This window comes from Leuresthes tenuis, unplaced genomic scaffold, assembly GCF_036924035.1.
Source record: "Leuresthes tenuis unplaced genomic scaffold, fLeuTen1.0.hap1 SCAF_20, whole genome shotgun sequence".
Taxonomy (NCBI): domain Eukaryota; kingdom Metazoa; phylum Chordata; class Actinopteri; order Atheriniformes; family Atherinopsidae; genus Leuresthes; species Leuresthes tenuis.
Window position 1 is genome coordinate 14,384,478 of NW_027325374.1, and position 12,590 is coordinate 14,397,067.

General features: G+C 42.7%; 1 protein-coding gene across 1 annotated transcript in view; it reads left to right on the forward strand.

Moving 5' to 3' along the window:
- Positions 1 to 310: 310 nt before the first annotated feature.
- The window catches only part of ntn2 (netrin 2), a 40,509-nt gene continuing 28,229 nt past the window's right edge, over positions 311 to 12,590 (forward strand). Inside the window, exons 1-2 of the mRNA XM_072373160.1 lie at positions 311 to 572; positions 11,106 to 12,377. Of these exons, the coding sequence (XP_072229261.1) occupies positions 11,327 to 12,377 (1,051 nt within the window). The 5' untranslated portion in view covers positions 311 to 572; positions 11,106 to 11,326. The remainder of the gene's footprint in view (positions 573 to 11,105; positions 12,378 to 12,590) is intronic.

Sequence of the window (12,590 nt, forward strand, 5' to 3'; positions counted from 1 at the left end):
AGCTGCCAAAAGTGAATAAGAGTTTATTTTTGTTATCGTATAATTTTGGCTGCGGAACAAAATTATAGGCATCACCAAATTACAGGTAAACTGAAACGTAAGCAAACACACCAGGACTTTGGAATTTTTCAGACCTCTCTCTCTCTCTCTCTCTCTCTCTCTGTCTCTCTCTCTCTCTCTCTCTCTCTCTCTCTCTCTCTCTCTCGTGAGCGCACTCTCACCGCCTTGCGCACATGGTTTGGAAAATCTGGGATTGATTTTAATGGGGAGTAGCCTACCCCGGCTCATTTTACATATGGATGTGCTGGACAGCTTTCAGTTGGTTTGAGCGTCCGGCGCGGATGGGTCCAGTGGTTCAACTCCTCTTGGTATCCTCTCGCCTATGACTATGTCGCGTTTCTGTTATCTCTAAATATTTTAAAGAGGTGAATGTGAAACAGACGAAACACTTCTGCGCTTGGAGAGGACGGCTCTCAGACGAGAAAAAGAACCTGAAGTCTAATTGGTGTGGATCTCTTATAGGGGACGTTTTATTTTAAACAAAATTGAGACAAAGAAGACTTGACTCTAGGGTAAGTTGATTTGCGGGTCATTGTACCTTTTATAATTAATACCCTTCTGGCGTTATAGTTTTTGCAGACAGATTTTAATTTTACGCACTACTTATTTTCTCAGTGAAGAGGAAAGTGAATCGCGGTGCTGAGGGTGTCAGACTGTTCATCGCCAGTTTTTTTGTTTGAGATAAAGACAATCATTGTCATTGCCTTCTTAGAGACTCAGGTCGTGCGATTCGGATGTTTCGGTTGCTGAATCACCGGGGCACGCTGGATTTGTGCGCCGGACACCACAGACAGGTGTCAGCGTCTTCGGTTTACACCTGAGCTCGAGGGTTTCCGCAAATAAACTACACAAAGAGCCCGTGAGTTCTAATAGACGCTTGGAGCAGTTTCTCCATTGCCGTTTGCTACGTTTCTGCACTAGCCCAGTTTCTGACTGCCGCCCCTAATATTTTCAAATGTTCCTTTTCACGCCACCACGTGCATATTGAAAAACACGTGTGAGATTAAAATCAATACTACTAATGATCCAAAATAACCTGTCAAGAGAATCCAGGACCTTGAATAAGGCCACTAAAAGTCGGAACTGATCTATACTGAAACCTGTTTGCAGACGGTGTTTGTGTTGCCCTTAAGTGATGATGAACTTGATCTGGCATTAAAATCCATTGTTGGCAAGGTGTGACAGGAAACAATAACCCTGCCAATAATGATGAGCTCCACCCTCCCCAAGCTCATCTACCCCCTGCTCTCATGCAGCTACAAGCCTGAGAGTGAAAGCAAGTCTCATATACTGATTGCTTATCTTAAGTGCTTCAATAGACTTAAAGTATGCCCCTATTGCACACTGAATCAGTGTCAGTCACTTGACCTACTTCTTGATATCACTACAAATGGCAGGAATTAGTCCGTGCAGAATTAAGTTCATTGAATCGTCAGTGCTTATCACGGTTAGAAAGAATGTGAAATTTTAAGTTTGAATTGGTTAAATCTGGGGCGGTGTCCGGTGACTTGGCATTTATCTTGAGAGCGCCCACAGCTTCTCTGTTTATTCAAATTAATCATCATGATTTAATTGCATCAAACCCTGTTTCTTTTGGTAACAAAGTGAGGGTGGTAGAGCCAGAAGTAGCAAAATATACACGATGTGGAAGCTAATCTAAAGCAACATGGTGCAAATTTGATCCACTTCGGCAAGTGTTTGTGTGTGCACTTATGTTTGGTATTTAGGAACCTGAGAGAAAGGCCAGTGGATGGAGAAGGCTGTAGTAACACAAGCAGACTGTCTTCTGCAGCCTTGAAAAGCAGCATTCCTTAGGACTCTTGGCTCCATCCACCTGACGAGTAAAGTCAACACTTCCAATATTTTTTCTTCTGTGGCTTCAGCAGTTTGACAGGGCAAAGTAATGCTAGATTTGGCTCTCTCTGTCAGTCCCTACTCTCCTGTTTTTGTTGGGCGTAACGTCATCCGCTCCTTGAGTTAGGCATTTGTCATTTTGAATAAATGACACAAACCAATTAAAAATGTAGGTCTGCTAAGAGCAGAGGAACAGATTAGAATCATGACTTCATATTACAGCCGCCAAGAGCTACCATTTCAGGCTCTAATTACAGAGTACACATATTCATACAAATACACAGATTTGATTGTCCTTAAATGACAGAAAGCAAATTTTATGTTATATTCTTTCCAGGTTATTTACACTTGTGATTATCTGTAGGCCTTTAAATAAATGAGGTGTGAAAGAATGGCCACACATTCGCCTCCACTCTAGAAGTGAAACAAGTTGTTGAAACACTGTCTTACTACTGACTTAAGTGGATATGTGTTTTCTCTTAGTAGTGACAAATTAGGTGTGTGTGTGTGTCTACCTGTTTGGTTAAAATACCCATCATTCGTCAGCGTGACACCCAAGATGTCTCTTGGTGTGGGAAGAGGGTCCAGGGGCAAAAATCCACATGCTCTATCCTGTCACTTCCTGCCCCCTGCCAGGCCTGCGTTTGTTAGCCACACATTTTGTCCAGATGCAGAGAGATGTGTGTGTGAGGTCCACACATGTGTGTGTGTGTGTGTGTGTGTGCATGTCTGTACCCACTAAGTACCTATCAGTTTGTCTTATCTAGTGTGAATAGATTATCACATCTGCAATGATGGAAAAACTTGCAGGCTCAGGAGAGAAGGATGGACCAATGTGTGTGTTGTGTGTGTTTTGTTTGTATTGTGTTATCCCCTAAGGAACTTCTGTTTGCCTTCTGTCTGTGAGCAATGGACTTAATGCAACTGGGCCTACCCAATGTAGGCAACTAGCTAACTCATTGCTCATCTTCCTCATGGCTAAATAATAGGAAAGAACTAAGGGCAAAGCAGCCACTGTTTCAGGAACAGACATCCAGCAATTAGAAGAGGCTCTCTCCTGGCATATTAGCATGCTAACATGAGTCCAAGAGACAGACGGTTAGGGCATTTACACCCTGACCTCTAACCTTTAGGCAAAGATCCCCTGTTGTGCTGTAACATTGCCCCGAAGGTAGAATGAGCAAAGATGAAGATTGAGAGGAGAGTTGAAAAGGAAGAGACGAAAGGAAGCTGCCTGAGTCCCAAGCGGAGGCATCCTTCATAGTGTTTCTTCATGTGCAAATGAAGACAGACAAATACTGAAACTACTAGAGAGTCTGTGTTTGTCCATCAATGTGTGTGTTTAATGTAATGTATGCAACCTCGCAACCACTTAATAAAATGATTTGTGGTTTTCTCCCCCTGTGAGTTCAAAGTGGGTCCGTGCTTTCAGCTGTGGGGTAGAGGTTGCGCTTGTGCAATGGAAAAAAAAAAAGACTGTTTTTTTTCTGTTCGCTTTTTTTTTTTTCTTTTTGGGAAAACCACGGCTGTGCCTACCGCAGCCAACCTTCAAAAGGCTTTGAAGGAGCATTCGCCTCTCTTTTCCTTAAATCCCTCCATCCCACTAAACGAGCTACTTCCTCTCATATCCAGGGACACCTCACCTGCCCCTCAAGCCGCTGTATGGGCTGTGCTCATATCCAAACGTTCAATCAGGGAGCCCTGAATCCATCTACATGTACTGAAAACAGTTCAGTTTGGGAGGTTTAACCTTTCAGCATCTCTGTAACCCAGCTGCATGATAGTTTTCTCATGACAGACTTTTAGAGGGAATCTGTGGCTCTGTCCATCATCGCAGGTCTGTGGGTGTCATCCCTTTCTCAGGCGCATCTTGACAGCACATGTATGGGAAATATTTCTTGTATTTGAAAACGGATCACAGCTTAACATGGGCGGCTATAAATTTTCAGACTCCGGTCTCTTCTCTCCCAAATTCATCTTCCTGTCAGTTAAAAATCCAACTCACATTGGTCTTTTTTTTAACTTTGTGTCAGACAGAACTGAACTTCATGGGATCGTCATGGTTGCTTTAAAACCCTGCTTTTATTTTCGAAAACCTGTTGATATGCTGTAGCACAAGCTTTCATTTTTTTAGTGGTCGCCAGGTATATAAATCTATCTGGTTAGAATAAAAAAAAAAATCACTTTCTTCTTTTTGTGGTTGTAGATTGTAGTTTACGTGCATACAAAGCTGTCGTAAACCCAGCTACTTTACTTTGTAATGTTTTGGTTTTTTTTTACTTTTTTTTTTTGCTGACCCCACCAAGATTGACTCATGTTGAATCAGGTGAAAGCTGATGAAAAAATGTTCTCACTGAAAATCAGATTTATTTATTGTCACCTTAAAATTAAGCTCTTCTGAAAATAATTGTTTTATTATTTAGTTTCCTCTGCTGGAGGAGCTGAAATTGAATTGGGGGGGGAATTGTTAGTGAGTACAGCAGTTGGATATTGAAGATGGATATGTGAAAACAAGTAAAATAAGTCTTACTTCTTCTTAGATGTTAACCTTGTTCAACCCTGAGACTAGTGAGTCACCGGGGTTTAAAACTGCCTGCGCGCTCATTTCTTTCCCATCCCCACACCTCAAGTTTTCTCACCAAAAACACTGACCTCACCGAACCCTCCTTTAACAGAAAAAAAATACCACAACCTCTCCTATCAGCATTTTCCCCTTACTTTTGTGCTAAAGTCTACTTGTGGATAAAACAGATAGTGCCAGCTTAACACAGCTTCCTGTCAGAATCTGTGAGAACTGGCCTGACCTCATATTCCACCTTGCTCTGTCTGGCGTCTCTCCTCCGGTTTGGTTCTGGATCAGGTTCTGTTGACTCAAAGAACTGCTGTCTGAGTCGGGGCCAACCATGTGGGCTTGGCCACAGAAGCTGCTACATTCCTCTGCTGGGCGTTCAGTCTTTCTCTCTGTTGTGTGTCTTTCTGTCAGATGGAGGTAGACAATATATCCCTCAAATATGTTCCCTACTTTGATTTAATCCACCCAGGTGTCTTCAAACCGAGACGTATATGGTTTATTGATAGAAAAGCAAAGTGATAGAGAGCACTCTTTTTTAATGGGGTTGGGTATTTTCACATTAAATCTCCCAGGAGTATGCACACACACACGCACGCATGCACACACACTCTCTGAGTAGGCTTTAAAAATTTGTCAGTGATCCCCTTGCTAATGACGCCCTCAGCTGTGTGGGTTGACCCCTTCCTGCCCTCGAGCCTCCCTCCTCATCCTCCCCTCCTCCTCGGTCCTTAATGAATGCCAGTGAAAAACTCAGAGTATCCAACACCCCCACGTCCACCATCCGCTCACACACACTCACACAAACAGAGGGATCCTCATCACCACTGTGGAGACACACATCCTCAAGTGGAATTCAGGTCACTAATATCACACCCAGGTTACCTGAAGCCTGTCAGTCATGTTGATTCATCTGGACAGGCTTAGTTACCTATCAAGTGTGTTTGCATGTGTGTGTGTCTGTGTTTAAGGATACAGAAAGGATAAGGTTGAAGCAAGCATCATAATGATAACTTTTTTGAGATTGTCTTTTTTCTTGTGAATGAGGCATATTATTATTTATTATTAATATTCAGTTTTGTGACAGTAGGTGAAAGAAAACAGATCTGCCAACTTGGGTTCTGTTGATGAATTAAAAAGAAAAGCCGAGACGCAAAATCATTTAGTTGAATAGTATCAGAAACTGCATCAAACCATCTGTGTAAAGGGGGATTCCTCCATAATAATAATAAGAATGAAGTTTTTCCTACTGTTGGTCCACTAAAAACAAATCTTGGCTCTGTGCAGTTAGTTATAAACCCTCTCGGACTTACTGTAAAGCAGGCTGGAGGGATAGCAGGGTGTCCCCAGCTTGCTGTTATCTGAGACGGGAAACCCAGAAGATGTTCATTCACTCCCAGTCCCCAGAGTGTGTCCACCTCGCCAACTCTTGAGACCAGAGTGAAAGACTCCTACTTGGGATACAAAGTGGCTCAGCTGTCCCCCTCCTATCCTCACCTCCCCCTGGCGCCCTCCTCTACACCCAAGCCAAATAAAGCCTCTCAGCGACTTCTGTTTTCCTAATCTGTGAACTCTGACAGAGGCGCCCACGCTTGAAAGAGAGACAACTCAACATGGGATGATCTCCCGGTGACAGGGAGAAGCTGAAAAAACGTTCCCTGGAATGTTTCTGCTGAAACCACCAGACCACCCTGTCATCTTCCTGTTTCTCTTTTTCTCTCACTCTGTCTTCCTGTCTCTCAGGGTTGGTCCATCTATTACTCACCCACCTCTTTTTAATCGAATTTCCCTCCCCCTTCCAACATCTCCCCTCACTAATTGGGTTGTCACTGGTTGATTAAAACCATTGAATCGGTTTCAATTGCCAAATAGCCTGAGTGGTCTTTGTGGTAAAGCACAACTTTTTATGCGAGGGACTTCCCCATAATTCCTACCCTCTCGCATACTGTGCCTTTATTACTAATGGATAAATTATTCAAGTGTTGTAGCTTAGCCGCTGGGGATTGTAGCATGTTAGCACAAGAGCAGATTCATTGCCATTAATCCACAGAGGAATGCTGCAGTTTCTATGTAGGTTTGTATCATCACAACATTCAGAGCAGCTGTGTATTTGGAAGTGGTTGAACTGCCAAAAGTGTTATCAGATGGTTGAAAGTCTGTGAGCCAGGTTAGACCAACCTTAAAGGTGCAGGATATAGAATGGTTTGTAAAGTGATTTTGTGAAGTACCTATCTTGAGAGGAGGTTGTTGCAGTTTTTGATGCACTGAAGCTACTCTCATCATGTTGTGCTGTGCAGTGTTGTTCACATATTTTCATTGTAACATTAATTGTGAAAGGGCAAGGACAAAATGTGGCAGTGTGGTGTAGACTTGGCACAAAGCGGTCACTTTTCTGTTTCCAACCTCACCTTTCGTGAATTTCCGCATGTGCATTAAAATCATCCAACAATCAACCTTCATGATGATCTGCTGGACATGCAGATGGCAGCAGCAGGTGTAGGGACGTCATAAGCATGTGAGGAAAAAGCAGTGTTTGGCATAAAAGCAAGGGTGACGCTTGGCTAAACATTAACCCTAGCCAGCTGGTGTTCTGGCAAATTGTGCAGCCATGAAAAAATGTAACTATCAACTGCATAGTCGGCACCAATCAGCATTTAACCAAAATTGGCCCTGGTTCATCATTTCTAAATTGCTCATTGATAGCACAGACTAATCAACAGAACACAGGTCCTCTTGTAAATCCTTCTCTCCAATTGTTGCTTCACAAGAGCGTCAGACATTGTAATTTACTTTTATTCCAAAAATTTAATTTGAAATTGCTGCCAGATTAGAATAATTGGCAAGTAAAAAGAAAAACACATTATCTGGGCAATGCTACTTCTTCATGCTCTCATGTTGGAGTCAGAGAGAGCCCACTAATAAAACTTAGCAACAGATCTGCTCTGCCTGACAGATCTCCTTGATTTCCTGTATTTACAGAAGACTGATCCTCTAATGGCTTTGCAGAAGCCATAATACAGTTATGTACAAACTACACGTACATCCAGTGATGTAACTTCAACAACATAAAGAAATCTCAACTGATATAACCTTAGTATTTAACATGTCTTTGTAGTTAATCAAAGTAAGTATCTTGGACTGGACCAGACAACTTGTGTGAGGTTTTCATTTGTAGGTTGCACATGGAATTAGTTTTTTTTAGTATTCTTAATAATTGATAAAACGGCATATGTCCAAGACAGATGTTTGTGGTAAAATATCGCTACACCTTCCAACTTGTAGCCTATCTGAAATTGCAGTTCGATGGTTCTCCTGTTTCAAGTTTTTGTGCTAAGCTAACTGGCTGGTGATTCATGTGTACTTTATAGACATGAGACTGGTATTGATCTTTTCATTCAAATGTTGGCAAGGAAGAGTTCTTCCTCAAAGGTCAGGCTTTTGCTTTAATGTGTTCTGGAACAATAAAAGTTGCAAACTAACCCAACATTTCTGTGTGGTATTCATCATCTTCCTTGGAGAGACACTGGCCTGCAGCTGTTGCTACTTCAACCACATTTAATGAAAGATGATTTCGTCCCTCACTGTGGGGAACTTGTGGCTTGTTAAATATACTGTGAGTGCTGATAGCATAGTCTTTTGCTGAAACAGATTTTTTTTTTTCGTATTTTAAGAGTAAACCTGTGACATTTTAATGCTGACATCCTGGTATATATATAAAAAATGTGGAATTGGCTTACACCTTTTAATTTTCTTTTTTTTTTTTACTGATGTGGACTGAGTTTTAAGTTGTTTTTTGGATTATCTCAGCGCTTTTAACACTTGCTGCAAGGCTTGCGTCTATTTAAGAAGTCAGGCTGCGCAGAATTAAACAGTCCTATCACTGTTCTCTTTCTGTTTAACCTACATGCTCATCTGCCAGATCTGCCTCACAGCACCAGACCCTGGAAGAGTATCCCTGCTAGCTAAGTAGCATGGACCACACCATATTTAGTCATCCTAAGTCCCGAAACAGACCACTGCAGTCCTCCACCTTAATCTGTCTCCCTTCTGTTTCTCCCTCTCTAATTTTTTATGCCCTTCCCTTAGCTTCCTCTATCTCAGTCACTTTCCCTCTCTCTCTCCCCCACTGCTCCAATTTGTCTCTGTCCTCGCTCGCCCTCCCTCAGGTCATTTCTGCTCTATCACTGTCATGCCCCTTACTGTTTCTTTCCCCCTTGTGTGTCCTCCTTTTCACTCTTACCTACCATAACTCTTTATTCTTTGTCCCCTTCTCGGTGTTAATGCTTTTCTTTTTTGTTTCAAAACTTTCTTTACCCACCTCAACAACATGCCCATCAGATCGTGAGGGTGAGTTAATCCCTCACTCTCTTTCTTCATCTGTTCCAGTTCCTTTCCATCCCGCATCTCTGAATCCCCTCACCGTAAATGTACTCAGATGGACATGCTGTTGGTGGTGGTTGCACATGGAAGCTAATGAGTTGCTAATTCCATCAGCCATTTCTCCATGACCTACCCAGTGGGTGTCAGGCCAGCGAGCCACAGCCAGTCATTTGATGGAGTGCTTGGCTGATAAACTCCCATCTGCGTGCCCACTTTAACCTCCTCTCTCCTCAGACACATGTCATTGATCAAATACTTTACATGTCCTGGCAAGATCTCTTACTTAAATCATTTATAAACAGGCTCATGCTCTTCAGTCATTGTAGATATTATAAATCTTTCAATACTCGTATAGGTTATATTAGCTATATGCATAGCTACTTTAGTGCCTCAGTTATAGAAACTGCCCTGTTTTGGGAGCTCCTCAAAATTCCAGAGTAAGTGAACTATAAGACGAAAAAAACCAAAATATTTGTATGCTTAACTTTGTGTTTGGTAATGATTACTCTCACATTACGTTTAGAAAACTCATGCAGAGTTCACTACAGGTCTGAATGAACATGCATCCCAAACTGTAATTCCATTATATAACTAGCTGGAAAATCGCTGAGGTCAAGTCTAGACTTGGAGATAAGATAATTTCCTTGTCAAAGTAAGCTTTCATAAACAACTACTAAGATGTGGTTTTGGCTGAACTCATAATCAAGATCAAAACTGATCGTAGGTCTGTTTTATCAATAATTCCAGGACTTGGCATCCACTTGAGTGTCTATTTAAGAGCTCAGGTGTCACATGACATAGTTATCCCAGCTAAAGCTTAGTGAAGTCAAAGAAATCTAATAAGATTTTTTTATGATGTGTACTTGTTAAACAAATCTGGTTCTGCAGTAGGATGCACTCGTATTTGTTCCTCTACACTGCCTCTCTGCTCTATGTAATTCCCTCTAACCTTTTTTTTAACACCCAGTCTGTGCTTGAGAATGGGCCAAATGGCTAGGCTTAAGCACTTGAGCACAGCAGAGTGGTCCTATTTAACTGGCCACTTGGTTCTTCTTTTTTTCTAGGTTTGCCGGCTTTGGACTTTTCACACAAGAAAAGAACAAAACTTTTTTTTTTTTTGCTCCCCCCCAACTTGCCTAAAGCCGTCCATCTGCTTTACCCTCTTGACTGAAGTGGATACAGAGGGAGCCTTTTGTTCTACCAAGATGAAGAGGGATGCTGTAGTTTAGAAGGGAATGTGAGGGTAGGAGGAGATGGGTGTCACTCATTGTAATTTAATAAATACCTAGTAAAGAGGATTGGGGTGCCTTCTTAACCCCTCAGCTGTAGTGAAATGGGGTTCATCTAGATGTGACACCCAGGGACGTAAAGGGGGATTAAGAAAGGAAAAGCCTCTGGCGATATACATCTCTTTCTGTTTCTTTCTTTTCTACAAGGCTTTTAACTCACTGCACCCCTCAGTCTTTCTCTTCTTGGGACCAAGTGGCCTCTCGTCTAACTGTGAGCATATAAATGATGCGATCCAGATACCTATCTATACCCCGAGATTTAGAAAGGCCTGAATAGAGTTTTACACCCTCAGATTCTCTTGTATGGAAAATAATGCTCAAATAGCTGTCACTTTGGGTGAATTTTGTGGTTCAGTAAATTACCGTAATGGTGCTTACTCTATTGTGCAACAAAGGTGTTTCAATAGTTGGTACCCTGTAAAATTACTAAATCTGACAAAGAGCAGGGTTACAGCCATGTCCTTTAGTTTCCTTTTTTTTCAGCACTAGCTCTTTTGACAAAGGTTTGACCGGGGTGACACACGATTCAATGCTGTGCAGCACCACCAGTGATTATGGGGTAACTTCTGCTATGCTTTTTCAAGCATAACCAGAAGGCTTAGCCAGTTTTGACCTGAATAGAAGTATTGAATGAGAGGACGGCATTGAAATTCAGGATGCAGTTACTTCCAGTCACTAATGTCTCTCTTTAAATGGTCACATCCTTTTTCTTGGGCCCCTCATCTAGCTGTCTGATCCTTTGACAGGCTTTTAGTCAATGAAAACATTCACTTGGAATTGTATTGTGCAAAGATCCTACTTAATTTCCTTTATAAGGTCAACTATGATTTGGTTTTAAGGATGCAAAACCTTATTTTCATGCCATAGATCAGTGTCACTTTCCATCTTATATCCTGTTATGGTAAGAATATGTCTATGACATTGACCTTTCTGTGTATTTCTCTCTTTTACAGGAAAGACTGGTCAGTCTGAAGTACAGGGTCACTGAGCTCAGACACTCTCCTTCCACTGACTCACAATTATACACACAGGAGAAAGTTAGACACAGAAGATTTTCTTCTGAAACACATACACCCATACACTAGTTCTTGCACCCAGTATTTTCTGGACACACATAAAGTTTAAACTTTGACTAAGTGCACACTCACATTCAAACACGGGCCTTTTGAGCAGGATGAGGGAACCTTGGAGATGCCTACTGGGCCTGTCCCTTCTGGTATACTCAGCCTCTGCCCACAGTGCCACCAATCCCTTTGCAGGCCAGCAGACCTCTCAAGATCCATGCTATGACGATACAGGTGCAGCCCGCCGCTGTATCCCTGAGTTCATCAATGCGGCATTCGGCAAGGAGGTGATGGTGTCCAGTGTCTGTGGCCGGCCTCCATCCCGCTCCTGCAGTGTGGTGGAACGGGGTGATGAGCGGCCTTCTGTACGCGCATGCCAAATCTGTGATGCAGCTGACCCCCGTCGTGCCCACCCAGCTTCCTACCTCACCGACCTCAACTCAGCCCAAAACCTCACCTGCTGGCAGTCAGAGAATCTGAACACCTCACCATACAATGTGACCCTCACCCTCTCACTGGGTAAAAAGTTTGAGATCACTTATGTCAGCCTGCAGTTCTGCTCACCAAGACCTGACTCCCTGGCCATTTACAAAAGTATGGACTACGGCAAAACCTGGATGCCCTACCAATTCTACTCCTCACAGTGTCGACGTATGTACAATAGACCTAACAAAGCAACCATTACCAAACAGAATGAACAAGAGGCTCTATGCACAGATGGCCACACTGACCTCTACCCACTTTCTGGTGGGCTCATTGCTTTCAGTACGCTGGATGGACGACCCTCTGGTAAAGACTTTGACAACAGCCCAGTCCTTCAAGACTGGGTGACTGTTACAGATATCCGCGTAGTCTTCAGCCGGCCCCAGCTACCCCGGGAGTTTGTACTGGGGGCTGGAAGCAACAGCGGAGGGAGGGATGACGACGCTATGGCAATAACATCCACACTGCCAACATATTTCTATGCAGTGGGAGACTTCCAGGTGGGCGGGAGGTGTAAATGCAATGGTCATGCTTCACGCTGTCTGAAAGACAAGGAAGGCAAACTGGTGTGTGACTGCAAACACAATACAGAAGGACCTGAATGTGACCGCTGCAAGCCCTTTCACTATGACCGACCGTGGCAGAGGGCCAATGCTCGCGAGGCCAACGAGTGTCTGCGTAAGTCTTTCTTTCTGTCATTCTGTCATTCTTTATTTGCTTTTAATGACATATTTATGCAACTGAAATGACAAAAGTCTAACTTTCATGCCATTTCTTATCTTTCTGGACCAGGACAGAGGATAGTTCCCCTGTTGCTCAAATATCATAGATAAAACATTCACATTCTTTGTGATTCTTAGTCACAGCAGCTTAGAGTGTGAAGCAAATTAG